The sequence below is a fragment of the Podarcis cretensis genome, assembly GCF_951804945.1.
Source record: "Podarcis cretensis genome assembly, chromosome: 3".
Lineage (NCBI taxonomy): Eukaryota > Metazoa > Chordata > Lepidosauria > Squamata > Lacertidae > Podarcis > Podarcis cretensis.
The window spans coordinates 73,972,985-73,997,359 of NC_137172.1; the positions used below are offsets into that span (position 1 = coordinate 73,972,985).

The window sequence follows — 24,375 nt, forward strand, 5'->3', positions numbered from 1 at the left end:
GAAGCGGCTCTTTCCCTCGAGGGCCGTTCCATTGCAGCAGGCGGGGGGGGGTGTGTGCGCTGCTTGAAGGGGTTTACGCGTCGACGAGACCATCTCTTATTACGCAGGGAGCTGAGAGAGAGAGAAAGAGAGACAGAGCGCGCGCGCGCTGGCGCTTGCCTCAATCCACGCGTCAAACGGCTCGCGCGGGCCGCCCAACGGCCGCGTCACATGACTGCAGACTTCGGCCGGCCGGGAAGCGGAGCGGGTTGCGCGAGCTGAGGGCTGAGCCGCTTTTCCCGTCGTTGTTTCTTCTTCCTTTCCTCGTGGGGCTTCCCCTCGCATACCTCGCCGAGAGACGCCATGAGCTGCTTCAGCCGCCTTCGCTGGGCTGCCCTAGGCTGGGCGCTGCTTCTGCTGGTGGTCGCCTCTTGCCTCACGTCCGCGTTGGCCGCGGCCGAAGAGGAGGAAGGTGAGGAGACGGAGCGGGCGGGCGGGCGGGCGGGCGGCGCAGGGCTTCGGGAGCGAAAAGGCTCCTTGCGTCGCTGCGAAGCCTTGAAAGCGAAGCGGGGGGAACACAGGGGGCCCGAAAGCTGCCAGATAGCCGCCCTGGCCTTGACGGAGCGGCGCTAGACGGGGCTCGTAGTGCAGCCCCTCCTCGAAGAAAGCAGCCCCCAGGGCGGAGGGAATGAAGAGAGGGGGGAGGTGGTCTTGTTACGGGTTGCCAAGGGGCGGAGGCGAGGCGGGGGGGGGGCAGAGCGCACCTCCGGCACCGACCCCCCTTTACTCTTTTGAAGGCATGCAGACGACCCCCCCCCGCCAACGTGGAATTCCCCTCCCCCTCTCGCTCCCCACGTGGCAAACAGTTGATTTCGGTCCGAAAACGGCCGAGGGGTTGAAATGGTTAAACATGGCCCCGCCGCGGCTGCATTCAGTTCAAGCATCGCGGTTTTTCCGCGTCAGGGGCGACTCTAGCCCTAGTTTATTGGGGCAGGGGCGGCTTCTGCGTCCCCTTCTCCTCCCTCAGAGAGAGGCATCGGCAGGCAGGAAGAATGCGGGGAGGCAGGATTCGCGGCGTTGAGAAGCTCGGGTCGTGGGAAAGGGTCCGCCCACCGCCAGACCTGAGGCTCAGGAGAGTTGCCTTCTCGTCGCTTGTAAGAGAAACGAAACCGTGGGGTGTGGTGGTGGGGATGAAGGCGGCGGAGGGCCACTGGCAGCTGCCCTGCTCGCTCTGGTTTCGGATTGTGTTTCGAGCCGAGACAATGCAGCAACGTTGCCCTCTCTCTTCGTATATTTATCCTGTAGTGACGCACGATCTGTATATCAGTTATGAGTTAACCAAGGGATGAAGTGCAAGGATTTATTGTTCAAAAGCCCTAATTCTTTACAGCGTAGGAGCTATTTTGAGAGAGGTTGCAAGCGTCTAATCGGCAATCTGACCTCTATTTTCAGGGAGATAACACAAGTATTTATTTGTTTTCCTCCTTGCCTTTATATCATCATGGTTGTTACGATGGCACCATCAACTTTCATGGCACTGGGCAGTATATAAGAGGTTTTGTCTAAATTAACAGGATGAAAGCTATAAACAGAAAAAAGTACTTTGGTTCTCTTATTTTAAAGCTGTGTTCATTTGTTTGTCTTTGCAACTGCACAACTGATGGAGGCAAGTAAGTTGGGAGAAGGCCTTGAGGGAAAAGATTTCCACCCTCCAAAGATTCCCCTGCTGATGTGTTTTAACAGCTGCTTTTGCTATTAATGTCTGTAGAAGCTGCTATTAGGATGAGTCTAGATTTCTTTTAATCCATTGCATTAAAGGTTTTCAACCTAATATACCATAAAATTCCAAACTAAAGAGAAAAATGAAAGAATGTATCAAACAGAAAGAAACTAAATACAAAATTAAAGTAAGATAATCTTCATAAAACACAAAATTATAATCTATGTAGCCCTTGGTCACCATTTTATCTTAACCTTCACACATTCTCCCACCTCCCACCCTGAGAAAAGCCATTCTGACCTGCCTCATAGAGGCCCTATCCTCTCTGTCAGCTCCCTGTACAGGATGAGTCTAGATTTTTTCTCCCCAAAAATAAATTACCTCACTGGAGTTTTCTGAATTGTTGACATTCATTTCTGCTCACTTATTCACACATTACATAGCATGCAAGCCCATCTTTTAAAACCTATTGAAAACGGTTTGACTAGAATGGACCTGAAGGACATAGAGCTGAGTTGGCTGATGCTAGATATCTTGTGCATACTTCTAACAGATAAACCCACATTATTATCTATTAAATTTGTATACTGCCCTTCATCAGAAGGTCATGGGGGGTTCACAACATAAAAATACAAAATGAGAACACAAAATACATAATAAAAACAAACCAATAACTCCCTCCCACAAACACATTTCAAATTCTGTAGAATGTTTATCAGTTGAAAGTGGTTGGTGGTGGTGCTAGTATCATTCAGCCTGTTTTGATTTAACTAAATGAGAAAATAAAGTGGAAATGGAGGAATGAAATAATTTATTTACTAATATCGACTTAGAACTTTTAATTTGGGCATTCAAAGAAGTTATTCCTTCGAATTTCATCTTAAACTACCAATTGCTTATTTTGAGTTAGATAACATTTTAGGATACTTCATCTTTGGCGTGTTAGCTTGCAGGTTAACTCTGGAGGCCCTTCTTTGAGGAATATTTCACACATCATTGTTCTTCTGTATAATTAATGCACATAATTAACTCGTTTATAAATATGTATTTAATGCAGTATGCTACTAAAGTACAGCTTTTCAAAGGTGTGGCTTCTGATATTATAGTGTATTTTGCACTGTTTATGCTCTCCTCATAAAACTAGAGTGGAAAACTTCAAATAGTTGATTATATGCAGGACTCTACGAGCTCCTTCCTTGCCCACTAGCAATAGTTTTCAGAAGAGGGGAAAGGTCATACTTTAATTCTCAAAGCAGATATCTCATTGCAGTAGTTTACATATTGCTTGGCACTGGTGGGGCTTCAATTGGAGTATGAAATTAAAACTAGAATTGTTTCCAAAACATGGCACACAAACTCATTTCATTTTTTTTTTATAATAATATCAAATTTTTGTATAACCAATAAAAAACATACATAATAACATAATATTTTCCATTATCCACATTCATTCTCAACTTTGGACTTCCTCACATCTCTTGTTCCTGCTTTCTAAACATAAATTTTACCAGCAAATTATTAACTTAGTTTAATTCGTATAATATAATTTTCCAATATTTAATGTCTCAAATTTTGGGATTTAACATACTCTTATTGAAGCTTAATCATAAAATATTACTTATCCAAAATTTATCTTTTCATCTTCCAATTAAATTTAAATTTATATTCTTTATAACTAGTTTGTTGGAGCCGTGTTTTTGCTAATCTTACATCTTTCTTAACATTCATGCAATTTACAATATTTTTGTAGATAATCCTTAAATTTCTTCCAGTCCTCCTCCACCAGTTCTTCTCCCAGGTCTCAGATTCTGCCAGTCATCTCCGCCAGTTCCATATCAGTTGCATCTGCCATTCTTCCAGTGTGGGTAATTCTTGAGTTTTCCAGCTTTTAGCGATGAGTATCCTTGCTGCTGTTGTAGCGTACATAAAAAAGGTTCGATCCTTCTTTTGCACACTCTGACCAACAATGCCCAAGAGAAAGGCCTCTGGTTTCTTAAGGAAGGTATACTTAAATACCTTTTTCAGTTCATTATAAATCATTTCCCAGAAAACCTTCACTCTAGGGCAAGTCCACCAGAGGTGAAAGAATGTTCCTTCAGCTTCTTTACACTTCCAACATTTGTTATCAGACACATGGTATATCTTTGCAAGCTTGACTGGAGTCATGTACCACCTGTATATCATTTTCATAATGTTCTCTTTCAAGGCATTACATGCCGTAAATCTCAAACCTGTGGTCCATAACTTTTCCCAGTCAGCAAACATGATGTTATACCCTATATCCTGTGCCCATTTTATCATGGCTGATTTGATCGTTTCATCCTGTGTATTCCATTTTAACAGCAAGTTATACATTCTTGAAAGTATCTTAGAGCTGGGTTCTAACAATTCTGTTTCTAACTTTGATTTTTCCACCTGGAATCCTATCTTTTTATCCAACTTAAAAACTTCTTTAATCTGAGCATAATGTAGCCAGTCTTGCACTTTATCTTTTATTTTCTCCATACTCTGCAACCTCCAGTTATCTCCATCTTTTTCTATTATTTCCCAATATTTCGGCCATTTGGCCTCCATATTAAGTTTTTTCAGGGCCTTAGCCTCCATTGGTGATAACCACCTTGGGGTCTTGTTTTCCAATAAGTCTTTATATTTCAACCAGACATTAAATATTGCTTTTCTGACAACATGGTTCTTAAAATTCTTATGTATTTTAGCCTTGTCATACCACAGATATGCATGCCACCCAAATGCATTGTTGAATCCTTCCAAATCTAAAACATCAGTGTTCTCAAGAAGTAGCCAGTCTTTCAACCAGCAGAAAGCTGCTGATTCATAATACAACTTTAGGTCTGGCAGGGCAAATCCCCCTCTTTCTTGAGCATCAGTTAATATCTTAAACTTAATTCTGGGCTTTTTGCCCTGCCAGACAAATCTTGAAATATCTCTCTGCCACCTCCCAAAACACTCCATTTTGTCCACAATCTGCAAAGTTTGAAACAAAAATAACATTTTTGGCAATACATTCATCTTAATAGCAGCAATGCGTCCTGTCAAGGAAAATTTCAGTCTTGACCAAACATCTAGATCCCTTTTAATTTCAATATATGTGCTTAATGGAATTAAAGCAAAGCTGGCCAAGCCTATTGCTAGGAAATAGGAGGGAAGATTTGTAAGACATAGCTACCAGGGCGGTCAGCATTGACCAGGGCTCCTTCCTGTGCCTAAACACAGTGACTGAAACCTATTTGTAGCTATGTGCAAAGGCCTGAAGGCAGTTTGTGTTATTATTTCATTTATGAATTGCTTTCCATAAAAATCTCAAAAGAGGAAAGCAATTTCAGGTCTGGTACAAATACAGAGTGTAGGATTTTAGGCACCGATAAGCTAAAATAATTGGTCTAATACAGCATTCATAACAATCTTTGGAATTTAGGACTTACCATCACTGTCATTGTGAAAGGTCTATAATATAGCATCTCAGAACTGCTCCTTTTGACAAAGGACACTTGCAAGCAAGAGGTAGTGAGGCCAGAAGTAGCCTCCATTTAGGGGGGCCACTAGGGGGCGCATCGGAAGATGGCTGACAATAACATCTCTCCGACCCACACGAGGTAATTTGGAGGCTATGATGGGAGTAATTAGCCTCCCAACCCGCCCCCCAGGATGGTGGGGGGGACTGCCCTTGCCTGCTGTGCCCTATACCACCCCCGAATTTGTGGGGATGGGGGCACTAGGCACAAAGCCCTCCTGTGGGATTCCGGCACTCCTGGATGCCGTCCCTGATCCGCGCCACTAGCTGCAAGAACTTCAAAAGAAACAATTTGGATGAAGGAATGCACATATCTCAAGGAAGGAGGGGGAGTAAAGACTGCTAACAGAAGAGATCTCTGATAAAACAAGACAAGAATAAAACATGAGAAGATACGCCAAGATACGGTATGGCAAATGACTGATGGGGGAGGGGGAAAAACTTTCCTTTCTTTCCTTATGTGATTAAACAAGAATCCCCTCCCCTCACGAGTCAGAATTGTCGTTTTAAGGACTTAAAGGCTTTAAGGCTGTGTGGAGATAAACTTTCGAACCAAAGCATGTTTTAAGAAGAGTGTGGAATGTATAAGAACTTTGGAATGACGCAGTTAAAAATGCCGTCGCCATATTGGGAAGTTCTGTCGGAGGACTTAAGTCTGAGAGGAGAAATAGAGAAATAGAGCTGTTTTTATATTGTGGGTGAAACTTCTCAGTGGGACTTAAGAATGACAGTTCTGTAATTAATGATGGAAAGAGCGCTGTTATCTATGAAGGTGATGATATATGGAAACCATCTTGATTTGAGGATTGGAAGAACGGAAAGTTCACACAGGATTATTATTGGTGTTTATCGGCTTAAGGAGACTATCAGAAGAGATCATAAAGAAAAAAGAGAAAATATATGAACAAGATGTGATGTGGAAACAGCAAGATAAGACTGGATAGAATTATGAACTCTGTTTGGACTGATTTGGATTGATTTGGACATTAACGCAGTAGCAAGAAGATGATCAGAATCCCCCTTCGGATCTTGAAATATGGGTTCCCCCAACAAAATTTAAAATTCGGCTTTGTAATTTGGAATCTATGTGATGTGATTTAATTTGATTTGATTGGCTGGTTAATAAAAATTATTTTTTTTAAAAAAAAAAAGAAGTAGCCTCCATTTATTGGTGCTGTTGCAGACCACCACCACCAACACATAGGAGCCAAAAAGCTAGCCTTCTGGTTTCCTATAAAGTTAGGTCATCCTCAAATAATTATTCAATAAACGATCATTTTCTATGGCATACAGCTCTAATTGTGAATCACGTTGCCCTACAGATGTTGCCAGTGTACACCTCCTATCAATCTGACCATTTGCCATGCAAGCTGGGGCTGATGGGAGATAATGTCTGGAGGGTCCCACCCACCCTGACTTACTGCTACGTTCAAAATCAGACTCATGGTTTGTCTCCCTTAGACAAACCATAAGCAGTAAGCCTAGAACAAACATTAGTTACAGTTTGTATTAATGATGGACATTACAGACTTGGTAAGCTAAAATACAGTAAATTAAACAAACAAAAAATGTAGGAAGCATATTGCTAAAAACATTAAGACAAGTAACAAACATTTGTTTACACAAATGAGAAGGAGCCATGGAGGTAATTGGGCTGTTCAGCAATGAAGAAATGGTAAAGGAAGACAGGAAGTTTACATAAAAACTGAATTAATATTTTGTGTTGTCCACACTGCAAAACTAACTCAACTAGAAGTAACCAGAAATGAATGTCTAGGGTCCTTTCTCCTTGGTTACAGGTGTTAATTTTTCATTTAAAAATAAAAAAACAATTACTTTATTTAGCACACTTCTGTACCTCAGGGGTGCCATAGAATGTTCATAATTTGTAGTGACCTTTTGAAATTGTGATCTATCAACTGTTTAAAAATGCATTCTTCCTTTTTAGCTGGCTGTGGAAAACATACCAACTGTAGTTCCTGCATTAGCAGTACTGACAAGTCTGAAATAAACTGCACCTGGATTTTCTGCAATGGTAAATGGAATTATTTTGAATTGTAATACCTAAGAGTAGTTAAGTATGTTTGCTTTTTTTGGCTTAATAGTGGTTGGCACTTACTGAGGTGTGAAACCTGGACTTATCATTTTTGACCCAAACAGCATGCTAATAAGCCCACCCTCTGTTGACGCTACCACACTCAGAGGCTGTCTTCAGTTGAGGAAAAAGATGCATATCTGTGTAGTTGTCCTTTGGGCTGTAAGCTGGGGTTCAGGCTTTTTATTTGGGGAAGGGAGATTTTCTGATGGAGCGACACTATCACTATGGGAAGTGGGGCAGAGTACACAGTGGAGTAAAAAACTGCAACTAGAGAAAGCCATGGGTGTTGAAAAAATGAGGTGGGGAAAAGTAGGAGGGTTTGAAATATCAGGCTGAAATATCAGGGAGTTGAGGAGGCACAGGGCTGCTGGGTCTTGAAACTTGAACCTGGCAGCTGCTGTTTGTTTAAAGTTGCAAGGTTTTGTCAATTGGGGCTTTTACTACTGCTGCCCTACAGCACCTTATAACCCTAAGGCATGGGTCGGCAAACTAGGGGCCGGATCCAGCCCAATTGCCTACTGGATCTGGCTCACGGATGGTCTGGGAATCGGCGTGGGGATTCTTATTGTTTGGGCTGCACCATTCCCCCCCAACACACACATCACGGCGGCACCTCCTCCCTCCCTCCTCCTGGTCTTCTCCTGCCTAGAGGAGGGGGGCTGGGCTTTGTTGAGCCGCTGTTGGCTGAGCCCCATTTTAAGCAGCCCCTCTCCGGAGCCAGCCCTTTCGCACCACTCATTGTCTCTCTGCTGCTGCCAGCTTCTGCCACTTGCAGGGCACAGGTAAGCAGCCACAAGGGCTCATCCGGTGCTGTGGAGAGGGGAGGGGAGAATCGGGGGGGATTTCCCCTCAAAAAAATATAGTCCAGCCCCCCACAAGGTCTGAGGGACAGTGGACCAGCTCCCTGCGAAAAAAGTTTGCTGACCCCTGCCCTAAGGGGTCAATGAGGACCAAGAAGCAGGAGCATGATAAATTTCTTTTGAATTTTACATACTGACCAGCTCATTTTTCAGCTTCTGGTTTTTCTTTGGTGTGGGTATACTCTGCTTGGTGAAATACAGTCAAATCTCGGTTCCCAAACGGCTCTGTTTGCGAATGTTTTGGCTCCCAAATGCTGAAAACCCGGAAGTAAATACTCTGGTTTTCAAACAATTTTCGGAAACTGAACATCCAACGATGCTTCCACTTGAGTGCAGGAAGCTATTGCAACCAATCAGAAGCTTTGCCTCTGTTGTCGAACGTTTCAGAAGCTGAACAGGCTTCCGGAACAAATTACGTTCGACAACTGAGGTTTGACTAGTAGGTCCACCTCTCGCCGGCCTGTGAAAATCTAAGGTCTTGAAACATTTGGTTACTTATAGGCCCTGTTATATATATGTATGGGGTTGTGTGTAAGTAAACAGGGTTTTCCCCAAGTTTTCCAAGTAGCAGCGCACTAACTTTACACCGTAGCTCATGAAAATAAGTTCCACTGTGTATACAGATTTTACCTACATGTGTATTTTTAGTGAAACCAATGCCCTTATGTATAGAATTTTTGACCAGGCGCAGAATTGTATTGTGGAGCTTTTCAGAGATTAAGGGACAAACATAATCTTTGTGACGCTTCTTAATTTTCCAGAGTTCTGGAACTCTCAGTATATTGGTTAGTTAACTGCTCTGTGCTAAAATTACACCTCTGCTAAATGTTAATGTAACGAGCACCACAAGTGAAGCTAATTTAGCAGCTGTATAGCTTTTCTAGGACAATGAAGATAAATGTTTCTAATGGAAACTTGTAGCCAAAGTATTGCATTGAATGTTTCACTCTTGGAAAACTAAACCGAGAATTCTTCCTCAATCTTCTTTTTCTGTAAGATTCTTTGTCCTACTGTACAAATGCAACGGAAAGTGATAACTGTACGTCTACTTCTAGAAATGGAACTTGTTCAGGTAAATATTTACTACTACACTTGTGATGTAAAACCAATTCGTTGTTTAGGATCCATGCAGTTGGGAATGTTAAAGTCTCCAAAGCTGGGGTTGTCAGTGCAGCACTTGCAGGCGCACATACATCCAATGAAACCTTCATTGACTTCCACAGCATCCCCATTTCCTCTTCTATTGGGTATATTACCCCTTCTCCACCATAATTAGATTTCAAAATTTGGTCTTAATAGAAAGCTTTTCTCAAGCCTCATTATTGTGGGAATATATGTGGATGATCATCCTGGAGAATGTTGCTGGGGAGGGAAATTAAAGCCTTCCCTCTCTAGCTGCACATTCCAGGAAGATCCGTTTCCCCACTCCTAAATTAGGTGGGGCGGGGATGGAAGCTAAAACACCTTTTTCAAGCTGTATTGCTGGTAGAACATACGTGTGTGGGACTCACTGCTCCATAAATGTTGATGATCCCTGACCCAAGGCCACAGGAGAGGTTATTATTGCTGCTGCACAGATCTGCCACACCTGGGACAATGGAAGAAGTTAGGTAAAAGGCCCAGTGGAAGAGCAGGGTAGGAGGTGTAGAGGTTTTTAAACATGGGTTTCTTGGATGTAATCTGGCAAATTACCTTTTATTTAATTATTCCCCCACCAGTATTGAATAATTAGCACTTGAACGGATAGCAGAAGCTATTTTCTGTCCCTACGGTAAAACAGTTGGGGAAGTGTAATTTCACTTAGGTTGTATGGGAATATCTTCAGACAGGAGTAACTATTGCATGCCACCATCAATATTGAGCAGTTCTTGTCTATTGCAAGAACTGGACAGCTGTCAAAACAGTGAGTGCTGTAGTAGTTCACCCTTTCTCTTTCATTCCACTACAAGTAGATTCTCATGGATAGCATGGCTATCTACTGCTTCAGGTAGTGGTGAGTGTGCAATAGCGAATTGATGTCATGTGTCTATACAAATAGGAGGAGTTTGGAAACATAGGATCCTGCCTTTCATTGAGTCATACCATTGATCTATCTAGCTCAGGATTGTTCACTGACTGGCTGTGACTCTTAGGGTTTCAGAAAGGATTCTTTTACAGCTTTAACTGAAGGTGCTAGGGATTCAAAAGGGACCTTTTGCATGCAAAGCATGTGCTATTACTGTACCACAGGTGAGGACCTTTTAACTGAGCCACGATGAAAGTGAATAATTGCATCACTTTAGGTATAGGCTTGGTGCTTTCTTTGTTTTTTAGGATGGGATATTAATTTGCTAGTGAAACATCTATTTTTTAATATTTGCCCCACCATAGTAGGATGCCACGTGTAGGTAGAGCCGCTGTTTTTAAGACCAGTGGGCACACTTTAAATATTGAGAGAATTCTTTGGTTGACAAGGCACAGTCATTGTTTCTTCCCAGTGTCCCGCTTCATGTTTACCAGGGGAAGTCAGTGATGTTCTGCTGGTCCTGATCATGGAGATACAGTAGTTTAAGACACAAAACCCTTTCCCCACTTGATGCTATTCATAAACCAAAGCTTAGGTTGTAGTAAGGCCCATTATACACAAAGAGACTTAATTGTGAAGTAGACATGTATATTATTGTACTGTTAGTGTGAATTCTTAATGAGTGCCTGGCCATCAGAAGATACGCCTTAAAACCCCTTTGCAGTTTTTTCACATTTTGCATTTGCAACATGGGAAGGTAATTGTTTAACATCCACCTGCATAAATAAAAAAATTGTCCAGTAGCACCTTAGAGACCAACCAAGTTTGTTCTTGGTATAAGCTTTCGTGTGCATGCAAACTTGGTTGGTCTCTAAGGTGCTACTGGACAATATAGAAAGGTAGACAGACAGACTGTGTCAGACCAACACTGCTACCTACCTGAATCCACCTGCATGTGATTGTGCAGTAGTATGTGCAGAAAATAATTTATGGGTGGGTACCTAATCTCAGAAGAATTCACCACAGTAAAATGTAAGCTGAAGGGCGAAAGTCAACATTTGGGGCCAGTTACAATTGTAATTGTATGATCTGTTCTCCATCACAGCCTCAGATGTATCTTGGGAGCAGAGGTGGCTATTGATAATATTAGTACCTCTTATAGCATAATCCACATCTCCTTGGAATTAAGAGCTATTGAATTCAATGGAGCTTATTCACATGTAAATGAGGTTAAGATTGTAGCCTCAGTGTTTAAATATTCTGTTTTCTGCTTCATACTTTTGTGTTTTTTTTAGCTCCTCCTAAGCCTACCACAGTTGCACCTACCACAGCCAACACTTCTACCCCAGGTAACAAACTTTTGTGCATTAATAAGTAAACAAGTATAAAGGTTTCACCTGTAATAAGGTTTCCAGGATTACTCTGTGAAAATCAGAAATGAGAGCTCATGTTTTTATCCAGTTTCTTGAAATGGCTTAATCACTATAAAGGACAGGCAAGTAGTAGTAGTAGTAGTAGTAGTAGTAGTAGTAGTAGTAGTAGAAGATTATTTATACTCTGCCCATCTCTTTCCCCAGCCACTCTGGGCATCTTCCAACACAATATTAAAATACAGTAATGCATCAAACATTAAATGCGTCCTTAAACAGGGCTGCCTTTAGTTGTCGTCTAAAAGTCTGGTAGTTGTTGTTCTCTTTGACATCTGGTGGGAGGGTGGGTGCCACTACCGAGAAGACCCTCTGCCTGGTTCCCTGTAACTTGGCTTCTCACAGTGAGGGAACCGCCCAAAGGCCTCGGCGCTGGACCTCAGTGTCTGGGTAGAATGATGGGGGTGGAGATGCTCCTTCAGATACCAGTACTATGAGTTGCAGGCCAGAATACTGATAATTTCCTGTCCTTTACTGAATTGTCTTTGATCACTAAGGTAGATGATACAATTTATTGATGGGAGAAAAACCTGTCTTGAGAATTCATGTTAGTGAAGAGCATGTAGTAGAATTAGCCAAGAAAAAATTTGAATGCACAGGGGAGTGACTACATGTACACTTCCTCTACATGCATACTTCCATGTTTCTTTTATTCTCATCTGGAATGTCAAGAATCAACATTATTGTATATATGGCAGGCAGTTCCTGGGATCTGTGCTTAAATGATTTCTACTTGTCTGGTTTTGTTAATTGTCCACTTTGTTGGGGACTTAGCTTCTTACATAACCTCAGAAATGTTTTCCCTAATGTGTTTAATTTTTGATTCTTGAATTATATTGTATAGATTTTAGATACGGTAATCTCATAATTTGGAAAAAAAATTGCCTTCAAAATGGAGGAAATGACTTTTTAAAACTACTACCAATTTTTCTATCCATGCATAAATATTTTTCATTTATAATTATTACTGTGAAATGCATCTATCAGTGCATTTGTTCTGCAATCATTTGCTCAACTTGTAAGATTAAAATAGTTATTTAAAGCTGGTTCCAAGATGTGGTATTTTCTTTGAAACAGGTCCTACACATAATGCAACTGCACCAGCCAAACCTACTTCTGCCAGACCTACTGCTTCTAATAGTACAATAGTTACACCTGCTGCTAGCAACACAACTTCTACACCAGGTAATATTTGATTTATAGCAAGATTAAAATCAGTCATGTCACAGAGACATTAGCATCTCTCTCGCATGCACATACATATAGCTCTCAATCATGTGCACTCTTGTTTAAAAATAATAATCCAAAATATTATTATTTTTGGTGGGGGGATCCAAGTGGTAGGAATCCAAGACATTAGGGCCACCAACCTGGTGCTCGGTGGTGATCCATGCATTAAAGAGTAGCTTTCTAAATTTGCACAGCCTATCACTAGTAACTCTACTTCTTTCATTTGACAGGCTCAGCTTCTCCCCAACCAACTTCCAAACCATCTCCACACAAATCCACCTTTGATGCTGCCAGTTTCATTGGTGGTATTGTCCTAGTGCTGGGACTGCAAGCAGTAATATTCTTTCTCTACAAATTTTGCAAGTCCAAAGAACAAAACTATCATACCCTCTAGAATACGTTGCTTTTAAGTGGACTTTACAAGGTCAACATTTGTGGTTAGCTGCACCAAAATATCTTTATTCCTTATAGAAGACAGCAATTCAAAATACTCTTATTCTTCAAGACTTTTTTTAAAAAAGAAAATGTTTCTGCAACATGCTTGGAAGAAGGTTGTATGAATCATGTTTTGCTCTGCAAGAATACTTGCAATATTGTGCATGAATCCTCATTGGCTGTCTGAAATTTCTTTAGTGGCTGCTGCTGTGAAACCGTTTCTTTTATCTGACATGCCAAATGTAGACTTTAATTGTAACTGTATTCATTGGCAGCAGTGTTCTTGATAGATAACTTTATGATTGCAATTGATAAGTTAGCCTTAAATGCAGTGCCCCCTACATTATTATTATAATTATAATTATTATTACTATTAAAATGTGAATTTCTGGTGACTTGGCATAAAACACTATGTGTGTGAAAACTGGCTTTTTATAGTGTACTGCTAGGAGATTGGGGCAAATTTCTAGAACTACGTTTTTTTCCTTAAGGATTATGGAAGCCCATATTTTTCTATACTTGGTGTCAGAAGGATAATTGTTTTCTAATGTAAGCATAAGCAGCCATAGGAAGAATGATAGTCAAAGAATGCTAGTTCCTTGGTGCATAAGGAAGAAAGACCAGTGCCTTAATGAGTAGGCTGCAAACTGAAACGTTTGTGCCATTTTATTTATTTGAGGTACAGTGAATGTCATTCCACTTGCAGCAATTTCATTCTAGTAGACGCATGAACTTGGGCATTATTTATATATACTTGTCTTTATATAAGTTTTTGTGAAGACAGATGTGGAAAGAAAACAGTGTAAGCAATCTCCATATACTGTTCCTAAAGCCATGTGTCTCTAGCCTTCAAAACACTTGCCTTGGAAAGTTCTATTGAGATGCTTTACATTTCAGAGCAGTAGTTTCAGTAGACACCTTTTGTGATTGCAATTCGTGGATATTACAAACCTACCATAATTCTGTATGGATTTGAGAGAATATTTGCTCTTATATCAATGCAGTTTCCTACCTTAGTTTCATAAAACACAGATAGTCATGGTGGAAGTAGGCAGCCCAAGCACTTGGAGCTATGTAAGTTTTTGATAATTGTCAAAATAGACTGCTAATCCTTGTTTTGCAGGTTATATGGCAAGCATAGGTTAAATGCTAGAAATGCAAGGTTAAGTGATGCTTTTGGATTAGCTCTATTGCTTGCTTGATTTTAAGCTGCTGATAAGTCTGGGTTTATGGCTTATTGCAAAATTTTACTGCATTTTAATTGCTCAACTTCTCTAACCCTTGTAGCTAATAGTATTCACTTCAATAATGTTGCATAGAAAGTCTATTCATAATAATACTTAGCAAACAGTACTGTAACTTTCAGGCAACTGCACTCCTAAAAGACAATCAGCTCAGGTGTATGAAATGGTAAATTGATCAGCCAATTTTCAGCAAGCAACACATCTGTAGTAGGTGGTATTTAATGGCCTTAAGCTATATAGTCCATTGTTTAACATAATTCCCCATCTCTTTTAGCTTCATAAATTTAGATAAAAGATCTGAATATATTCTAAACTTTAAGCATAAATAAATGCACTTCTAAACAGTGACAGTTTAAAAAAAGCCTCTTTGCACTCTAAAGCTGTAATAAGCTTATGCCTAGTGGTGAGACTTAGAAATTATTTCTAGTTAGTGTTGCTTCCTTACTGGCTCTTGAATGGCTACGTATTGTAAACTTGTAGCAGAAGATTTCAAGACTAACAGTGCAACTTGCAGTTCCAGAATTGAAATTTGAGCCAATTTTATTACTGAGCCAAGAGTAAGTGCTGTTTAAAACACCACTAAACAGTCATGTATTCTGTGCTGATGTTAACATTATGAATCTTTCAAGTGCCTTAAATTTTATTACTGTCAGCTACATGTCTGTTGAAGGAATGTGGGGAGAGGAATTTTAGTCACTAGTCTTGCCCCATTGCCAGCAATTGTTCTTTTCCAATGACTTTAGGAAATTCAGGTCTCACTGCTACTCTTCAGGAAGTCTGCATTTTCTACTTGGTTGGGGTATAGATGTGTACCAGGTCTTTAAGACATTTCTAATATCTTCATGCAGTGGCATATTTGATTTTCTAGACCCAAGCTTTATCACTAACTTACCAAACCTTGGCTAAGACTGTGAGGGTGAGCCCTCTTACCTTCTATAGCTAGATCAGTGACAGTTGTTATTTTTCTGGTAGTGACATTAACCTGACTACGTACAAATTAGGTAAACTAATAGATTTTCACAGCTTCTGTCTGCTTTTTGGAGTATATGCATAGGGTTTTGGTTTTTTTTAACCACCCCTGTCTGTGAAATAGATTTTTAAGGCAGTGAATTGTGACTTCCAAGCTCTTAATACAGATTTTCCCTAAAATTTAACACCTGCAAGTATGTTGCATCTAGAATGGAATGTTATAGACATTACTGTACTGCATATGTGTGTTGTCTTCATTGGAAGAAAATGCAAACTACTTAATCACAAAACCAAAATAAATCATTTATTAAACTGTTTCTGTTCGTCTGTTCATCTTTTTCTCCTCCCAAAAAAATCCAGCTTGTTCTGGGCCATAAAAAGCAACGTGTGTTGTACTGTACATGGCCTCTCCATTTGCCAAAGTAAATTTCAAGTGGTGTGGATTGTTGGGTGATCCAGCAGATCTCTCATTTAAAGCTCTTTGTCAAAGACAAAAATAAAATGGGAAGTATACAGATGTAGCTTTATAAAATTATTTCATAGTAAGACAAAACACAAATCAGCTACATAATTGCTTTGCAGAATTTGGTCAAAGTCATGCAAATGCACCATGGTCAGCCAGATAAGCTTGTTGCCATAAACACATAATATTGTGACAGTGCATTCCTTATATATTTGTTTGAATAAAGGCTTTCAGTTGCCTGTGCTGAATCTGCTGCTAGCTTCATCCAGTTAATAACCTCACGTCGTCAGATTTTTGGCAGTAGAGAATCTGGTGGAAAGTGGCTTATTAAAAGTTATGGATAACTATAAGCAAACATCCCATTTTTGAGCATGACCAGAGTTCTCAAGCAAGACTGCTTTGTACTTTATCATGGAATCAAACCAGCAAGTAACTCTTCAAAGAAGCAGTAGAAGCTTATTTTTCAGATGTCTTCTGTCCACAAAACTGCACAGGTGACATAGAAGAGTTTTCTGTAAGAGCTGGCAAGAGAACATCTATCACGCTATTTCTCCACCCACAAGGTACCTTTAAATATAAATAAAAACTGTTGTAATTCTCATCTGTTTCACCTTGAATAGTCAAAATTTCATTCATTGGGGGGGGGGGGTAGATGGCTTCTCTTAACTGCTGTGGGCCAAAAGTTTATTGCACAGGAGGAATTCCCTGAGAAGCATGACTGAAGAGTTAATCTAATATCACTATTTTATAAAGCAAGTCCTCAGTATAGCTTGCTTAACATGTCTACAACCCAATCGTCACTGTCTTGCATTAGAGATTCATACTAACATTGCTCCCCAAATACTTCACTACTCACCGTTTTGGGCCTCTGAATCTTTTCTGGTTTTATATTGCTGCTACCCACAGAGTCAGCAACCAAAAGCTGATGCCTGAAGTCCTTGGTTAACGTGAATGTTGAAATGCCTGTATTCTGGCTCCATGAAGCAGAGCCTGGAACATAATTTTAAATAATGTAATTTAAGTGCTGCCTTTGTGAAACTGTTCTAGAACATGCTTTTGTGTGCAAACACTGCTGACACTGTATTCCTTGGTAATACATGCTGTTGACACTGTTGTTTTGTAAAGGAGAGATTTCCATTTTTCTACAATGTTCTCACAGTCAATGGTTAACAGTTAAAATGTGAATGATCTTTGATGCGATCCCAATAAATGGTCTGATAACAATCACGGTTTATCTAGTAGTAGTGTATATTAGCAACAGGCTTCTGTGTATCAATTTTTAAAGAAACCGTTTTCAAATTAGGACATGGTATACTATCTTAGGGCAATGGGAGCTCATTTCTTTTGTGAAAAGCTGCTACATGGAAGCTTGATGAGCCTCAGGATCAGAGCAATGGGAAATGGAACGTTTTCTCTCCACCACTGTGCACACCACCCCAAAGACTCTGAAGCTGCTATTTGCATTTCAAGGATTTCTTCCATTTGTCCCGAATGGTTCTTTCCCTTTAAATGCAAAGACTTCTGAGAAACAATTCATGTTGCAGGACTTCCACAGTGGAAGAGGGCATCAAACTCTCCCTCACCACCCTGCATAGGCCCAGAGACTCATGGCTGCTATTTCGAAACCGGAAAAGTACACATCTTACATCTTTAAATTTATGTCTAGGTTGACACTGAAAAGGACTAGCTTAAGGAAATGTGGACTTAAGGTGAGTTGAGAGAGAGGCTTTCTAAGAAATAATGTTGGGGGGGAGGTATTTTTGTTTGCATTATTATATTGTGAACTGCCCTGGGAACTTTGGATGAAATTTACAGAAAGAAGTAGAGGAAAGCATCGTAAAACAGCTGATGCTAGTAGTATGATTCCTTTTTACCTGAAAGTGAGCAATTTATACTGCTGGCACTGTGTGAAGTATTAGCAGACTTTCTTCTTACAGCTGTGAAAGCCAAGGACATGAGTTAAATAATCTGTGAGAAGAATCCATACAAAGCACAAAGTTTTAAAAGTTAACGACGTCTGTTAGAGTATTTTTATAATGTCTGTTGCTTTCCTTTACCCAAAATGAAACATGTACAAGTTCATTTAAACTGCCCTTTGCTAGCTCCACTTGGCAACCCTCTTCCCTTTACACCTTGCCTATCCTCTCACAGCTTGATCCAAGCCCCATCACCTTTTAAATAGGGTGGGGAGACACTTCAGAGAGCAGTTTTCTGAAGCACTTCCCTCCATTAAACAGTTGGCTTTGGCTACCTACTTTATGTTTTTATGTATATAGTATGGCATCTCAAGACAAGCACCAACACCACTATGAGGTGAAAGCTAAGGCAATACAGCCAGTTTTCCTGCCTTTTCTATGCCCATGGTGGCCCATCACTGAGACCACACACCCCCACACTTCCAAACAATACAGTCATGCTGAAGCATCATTTGGGTGTCAGACCACATTCTCTGTGGTCTCTGAAACAGTGGCAACACTCCACAATTTTATTATATAGTAAGATAAGACACCTTTGAAACAATTAAAGGTAGAAGACATGGCCAATACACTATGTCTCAGTTGTGTGCCTGTTCAAAAAGTATTCATTTAATGCTATTGCTTAAGGTTTAGAGGTGGAGAGCAGTAATCTGATCAGCTTTCAAATTCAGTTTAGCATCTTTTAAATAGATTAACAAATTGGATCTACTTGGAGCTTTGGCTCAGTTATCAAACACAATGTAATATGACAGCTGGGGTGGTTAAGTGAATAGTCAAACTGGCTGAGGAATTTATCCCATCCTTATGTGCTCATACCACCATCCACATTTATTGCAATCTTGCAATAATATACTGACAGGACAACAAGTAGCTGCTTCATTGCTACAAACCTGCCAAAGAACTTGGTACTGCTGCCTCCCATACAGGCTTGACACTAACACTAAGCAGCTTAGCTTAATGAGAAACTCCTAGCTCAAAGCGGCTGTTAGCTGAAGTGTGAGACAGGATCTAGGACCTCTGCCCTCATTGGGTTGTATCCAGACTTGCACAAGTGAAAGTGCACTCCCTAACTTACTGAGGGGAGGGGGAATGAGCTCTGCATGCAGAAGATCCCCCCGTTAGGTATTTCTTTAAAAGAAGCAGCCAGGTAATATGAAGGACCCTCTGCCTAAGATTGTGGAGAGCTGCTGTAAAACAAAATAGACAATACTGGGCTTTACGGAGCTTCATAGGTCACCCAGGTGTGCATGCACCCTGAAAAATCTCCCTGCACAAGCTGCCTCAGCCTGAATTTGGGCTGTTTCCAACTCCCACTGCACTTCCCAGGCCTTTCCTGCCCCCCAGGAGAGGCTTTATAGGAGTTACAAGGCCACACTGGGCGCATGTATTTCTTCTCATGCAAATCTGGCAACAGCTTAGTGTAGGCACCTGCTTCCCCCGCCACAGCCTGGGATGATAACAGAGTCTGTACTCAGAAGTCTCTGTCTGTGCTGATCTATTCCTGGTATATGAGAGAGGGCATGGTGACCTAACTAAGTCCAAGGTCTGCATCTTTGGTTCACATTTAATAACCTATTAACCAGCACATTTACTGTTAACTGTTTAACAACCAAAGTATAATACATTTTCAAAATACAGCAGGACATGAAATAAACAATCTATGGAACACCAGTATTCTTGCAACCAGCTATCATTCAACCTACATTCATCCATACCTGCAGAGGAATTTCTCTGGGATGTTGCAACTTCTGAGTCATACAGCTGATGCTGCAGCTCTTTTATCCTCTGGAAAGCATCCAGTTTTAAACTGCGTTCCTGGGACAGCTGACTTCTTACCTAAAAAGATACTAAATTTTTCTAAGTGAACATTACAGTTCCAAATCTATCTTTGTTGTCCATTTATGAAAATGAAATACGGTACATTGGAAGTTGCAAACTTTGAGTGAACTTGCATGATTATATCAGATGCTGCTTGGTTAAGCAATATTTATGAAACTTTGGGTATTAATTGTGGGATGAGCGCTGATCATGCATACAGGTTTTTCACCCAGTCTGCACAGCATCATTGGTGTCTAGTTGCCTGTCTGCATTTTTCCACCATTAAACCTTGATTTACCCTTTTGGGATGGGGGTGGGATGGTTTGGTGTGGATAAGTATAAAAATCGCCCACTGTCAATGACCTGTTTGCGATATTAAGCCCCCATCTTGGAACATATAACCACAGGCACATGAGCTACTGAAAGTATGTATTTATAAACTTACCTGTTGGATTTCTTTTTTAACCTTTTCCCCCTGAAGCTGCCTTATCTTGGATGATCTTTCAGTTTCTTCTGTTAGACACTGCAATCTCAGTTCTCTCTCTTCAAGGCTTTCCAGCATTTTTTCCAAGTTTGCTGTCTTAATTAGATCTAGTTGCTGCTTTCTGTGAACTTCTTGGTTCATCCTGTGTTCTACTTCCTGTAGCATGTGTCCCTTTGCATAAAATACCAATAAGATTTGTAAAACACAGGAGGAGAACACATGGGTGATATCCAGAGTAGACCCATTGATTTCAGTAGGTCTATTCAAGTATGACTTACTAGGATGTCATTCTTGGCATTTAGAAGGCAGGTGAAGACCATTTTATTTCAAATAATATTTATTGGCAGTGAAGTTGTTCTTATTCTGCAGGATTTCTGGTTTAAAACTGTCCAATGGAGGAAAGATATAAACCAGAAATTCTGCAGAATAAGAACTACAGTGTGTGTTATGATGACATTATTTAATCTGTGTTGTAAATTGCTTTGGAAGATTCACTATTGAGCAGTTTGGATGTTGTAATAAGCTAAGCCAATACAACAAAATTTTAATGCCTGGGCAAATACAGACACATTAACACTTGCACCAATCTGACTTCTTTTGGAAGGGTCAAAGTGAGGGTTTCGCCATCAAAAAACCCTCTCTCCTTCACTGTTAGATATTAATTACTATAAAACTTGTGTTAACTGTATTGAGGGGTGGAAGTATGCGGAGACACTTTGCATCTTCACATTTCAGATCCTTGTATTTTCATTTTCAGTTGAATAATGATCTTGAACAGTTTTGCTGAGAAGAGGCAAAATGTAATATATTCATTCTGTCTTTGCTGTCAGCAGTAATGATTCAAGAAACAACACATTTGGCAAGTATTCTGATTTTCAGTATGTAAGATGGTTCCCCAACTTCACAAGAAGCTACAAGGAGCTGCTATGCAAATCCTCTCTAAGCCACTGCTATTCACTTATAGGGTTTTAATTTCTAAATTACATCCATCTCTGGAATCTTAAATTGGTGTGGGCAGACACATCACATAGTGCACATTTCACCTCCTGCATAAGTAATATTACAAAGGTTCAGTGCCACCCCCACTCTCTGCCAAGCAGTGGCAAGATTCCAGGGGTTCCAGGCGCTCACCCAGGCTCATGTTTCCATTGGGGGTCAGACTCAGTGAAGGCAGTAGCATTTTAAGATATATGGTTTATTTTACACCTATATACACCTAAAGTCTTCCATGGAGGGAGTGCAGAACATTACACCCCAAGACTATCTCTCATTGCCCCTCTCATAGCTTCAGCACTGAAGTCAATGCAAGTGAGAGAAAGTAATTTGATTTGCTGTATAGACAGTATTACAGCAGAGTTTGGTTACATACCTGTTTGTCTAGCTGTTGCTTCAGCCTTTTATTCTCAGTCTGAGACTCTGCCAAAGCTTTCCTTGCAGCCCGCAGCTGCTGCTGAAATATAATCGCTTCTTGTTCTGCCATCAGCTTGGATTTCAGATGCTCTTTTTTGTTTTGAATGGCCTCCTGTAAATGCAAAGGGTTCAGGATGTGAAGCAGAGAATCAAGCAACAAACCCTACCCCCAAAACAAACAAACAAACAAACACCCTACACTGGGTTACTTAGGAAGAAGTGAGCTTGTGCCCTTTAACATGTAGAAAAAGAAACCCTACTTCTTTTAATTTCATGGTGTTTTTGCAATACAGTAGAATTTGTTTGAGCATTTGCAATCTTTCTGATGGGTATTGTAAAATAACCACATACAGTGCCAGGTTAGCGTACGTAATCCCCACCACATTCTTTGTGGGAAAGGGTTGATGCATACAGTCATTTGTAGGTGGCAAGAGGTATTTCACAGACATGCATTGAAGTGGCATCTTACAACTACAGCACTTGTCAAGCTTCTGATTTTGCATTATGTGGCTACAATCAGGCTCAACACCAGATGGCATGGTTATTTTTGGAAACTTTTGCAGTGGTATGATAAATCAAGATCTGTGAAGTGAGACAATCATGTGAGCGCATCACGCATCAAAGGAGAAGAATGAAAGCCAGAGCTGCTGATCTCATAACTATTTTATTACAGTTAAACTGGCAGAGAAAAGCAGACGGACTTTCTGAGTTCTTGTTCACACATTCATCATACCTCCATACACAACTGACAAACATATGTGGAACCCAAACACAGCCATTGTTTCAAATTTGCATTTCTCTGAATTTTCCAACCAAACTAATGTGTTCAAAAATGGGTATATTGGGTGTATATGAAATGCATTCGTGAAAACAAAGTACAAAAATGTGTTCCATTAGAAATAATGATTTGCAGAAGTGTGTATGTTAGGAGAAATTCATACAAGAATGTGAATTTTCATGAATATATTTTTTAAAAAGTTGCAAACTGATCTGAAATGTGGAAAACTGAACTTAAAAAGATTGGGGGGGGGTTTGACAAGAAATGGAGAGAAACAAAAATTGGCAGGTTCCTTTGCCCCTAGATATCATACCCAGTGTTGTAAGGTGTGCATGCAGTCCTGATGGCTCACTGATTAGTGTCTGCTTGAACTGGCCCTAATATGCAGTTCAGTTTTTTCATGGGTTAAGAATTAAATAGACTGTTCTAAGGAAAAGGATGCATCTCGCTCTTCATGCAGTCACTCACTGGTATTACAAAGTATACATGGCTGAAGCCAATGGCCCTTTTCACTAAAGAACAAATTATTCTCTTTGTTTCAATTATGTAGAATGACTTTATTTCAACAGGCTTTTTTGGGGGGGGGTTAGGGGCTCTCACCTTCTCCATTTCTCTCAATGTGGCAGATGAGTGTGCTTTTTGCACTGTTTCTTTCCAGCAGCTCATAGCCTTCAGTTTGCATAGCAGAACTCTCAACTGGTTGTTTTCATCCTGTAATGCTTGCAGGTGCCCCTGCTAAGAAGGCAGATAATTCTAGTCAAGGTAAGCTCCAGCAGCTGCTTGACTATGCACTTTTAAGAATAAACATCAGAGTCTGTACTTGTGAAAAAAGAAAAGTGAACACTCAGCAGAAACTCAAGTCACTAAAGTGTGCATCCATGATAACACACCCATATCTGAAATCAAAGTATTCACCCTGTGACTGTTATGCAAACCAGTGGCTTTGGCTTATTATCACATGGAGCTAAGCTTTGAAATTTTTATTTTTGCATTACAGCTGTGCCCACAATGACGCACACAAAGTATCTATAATGGGTTTTATTTCTCCAGTTCTGGGTTAAATCTGATATATGAGCTTTCTCCTCCATTTGTACTATATTTATCTTCCAGAACATCTGCTTTTTTAGAAAGTCAATAATCTGAACAGTTAGCATCTTGGCTATTCTGTGTGGTCTCATACAAGCAAAACTCTAAGAGTCCATATGAATGATTTGATAAGCAAGAACCAACATGTAAATTTACAACCTACCCTAACTGGAATGGGATTACATTTAATTTTAAAATCATAAAACAGAACACTTCAAAAACATAAGAATGCCCATTTTAAGCACAGGTGCATTTCAGCTTCTGAACTTTCTAGGAAAGAAACAACTTTTATTTTATTGGTTTTAAGCCAAATCATATTTATTTCTCTGCTTAATTACATTCCACCCAATGTTGGATTTGCCGAGCAAGGCTCATTATAATAAACATTATAGTAATATTTAACAGAGTCGCTATAATAGGCACATAATACATGTGAAGTGCTATGAACACTTGAACTCATTATGCAAATGTTAAATGAGTCAGTGTTACTGTTCCCAGTACTGCAGGTGGAGAGGAAGTGAGGGTGAGAGAGAGAGAGAGAGTAGCTGGCCTGAAGTTCATGACAGAGGCAAGATGCAAACCAGGAACTTCCTGTCTGATAGCTTACTCCTTTTGCTGCTACACTACAGCAGCTAACTACCCTCAGTTCCTCTGGGAGGAAGGGCAGGTTACAAATTAAATAAATAAACCGTAACACAAGAAAATCCATTAAAGCCGTCTCTTATTATGAGCCTTATATTTAAAGGCCCAGGGAAAGAAAAAAAAGACCACCAGTTCAATTAAAGCAGGCAGCTTGCCTGTAGGGCATATCTGTAGGTGAACAACATTCCACCAATGAGGTACATCCTTCTACTGTGTTCACTC

The 24,375-nt window shown here is 40.3% G+C and overlaps 2 protein-coding genes across 6 annotated transcripts in view; one reads left to right on the forward strand and one right to left on the reverse strand.

Moving 5' to 3' along the window:
• On the forward strand, positions 1-15,813 carry CD164 (CD164 molecule). Its single transcript, XM_079971764.1, has 6 exons — positions 1-451; positions 7,177-7,263; positions 9,184-9,258; positions 11,487-11,540; positions 12,696-12,803; positions 13,079-15,813. Exons 1-6 carry the CDS (start codon positions 343-345, stop codon positions 13,240-13,242), a joined length of 597 nt encoding a protein of 198 aa, XP_079827890.1. The 5' UTR covers positions 1-342; the 3' UTR covers positions 13,243-15,813.
• The window catches only part of LOC307213592 (uncharacterized protein), a 57,626-nt gene continuing 49,025 nt past the window's right edge, over positions 15,775-24,375 (reverse strand). For 4 of the 5 annotated variants that reach the window (XM_079971594.1, XM_079971592.1, XM_079971591.1 and 1 more), the window contains 7 exons: positions 23,026-23,160; positions 21,607-21,759; positions 20,199-20,408; positions 19,651-19,771; positions 17,834-17,896; positions 16,816-16,949; positions 15,775-16,526 (listed from right to left, as the gene is read on the reverse strand). In XM_079971594.1, the coding sequence (XP_079827720.1) occupies positions 16,416-16,526; positions 16,816-16,949; positions 17,834-17,896; positions 19,651-19,771; positions 20,199-20,408; positions 21,607-21,759; positions 23,026-23,160 (927 nt within the window). In that variant the 3' untranslated portion in view covers positions 15,775-16,415. The remainder of the gene's footprint in view (positions 16,527-16,815; positions 16,950-17,833; positions 17,897-19,650; positions 19,772-20,198; positions 20,409-21,606; positions 21,760-23,025; positions 23,161-24,375) is intronic. The other variant, XM_079971593.1, reaches the window with a different exon arrangement.

Excerpts from the sequence above, each read along its gene's own strand:
- CD164 (XM_079971764.1), top strand. The coding sequence starts at position 343 with ATGAGCTGCTTCAGCCGCCTTCGCTGGGCTGCCCTAGGCTGGGCGCTG. Across the intron at positions 11,541-12,695 it reads AGCCAACACTTCTACCCCAG|GTCCTACACATAATGCAACT; the intron begins GTAACAAACTTT and ends TCTTTGAAACAG. Across the intron at positions 12,804-13,078 it reads CAACACAACTTCTACACCAG|GCTCAGCTTCTCCCCAACCA; the intron begins GTAATATTTGAT and ends TTCATTTGACAG.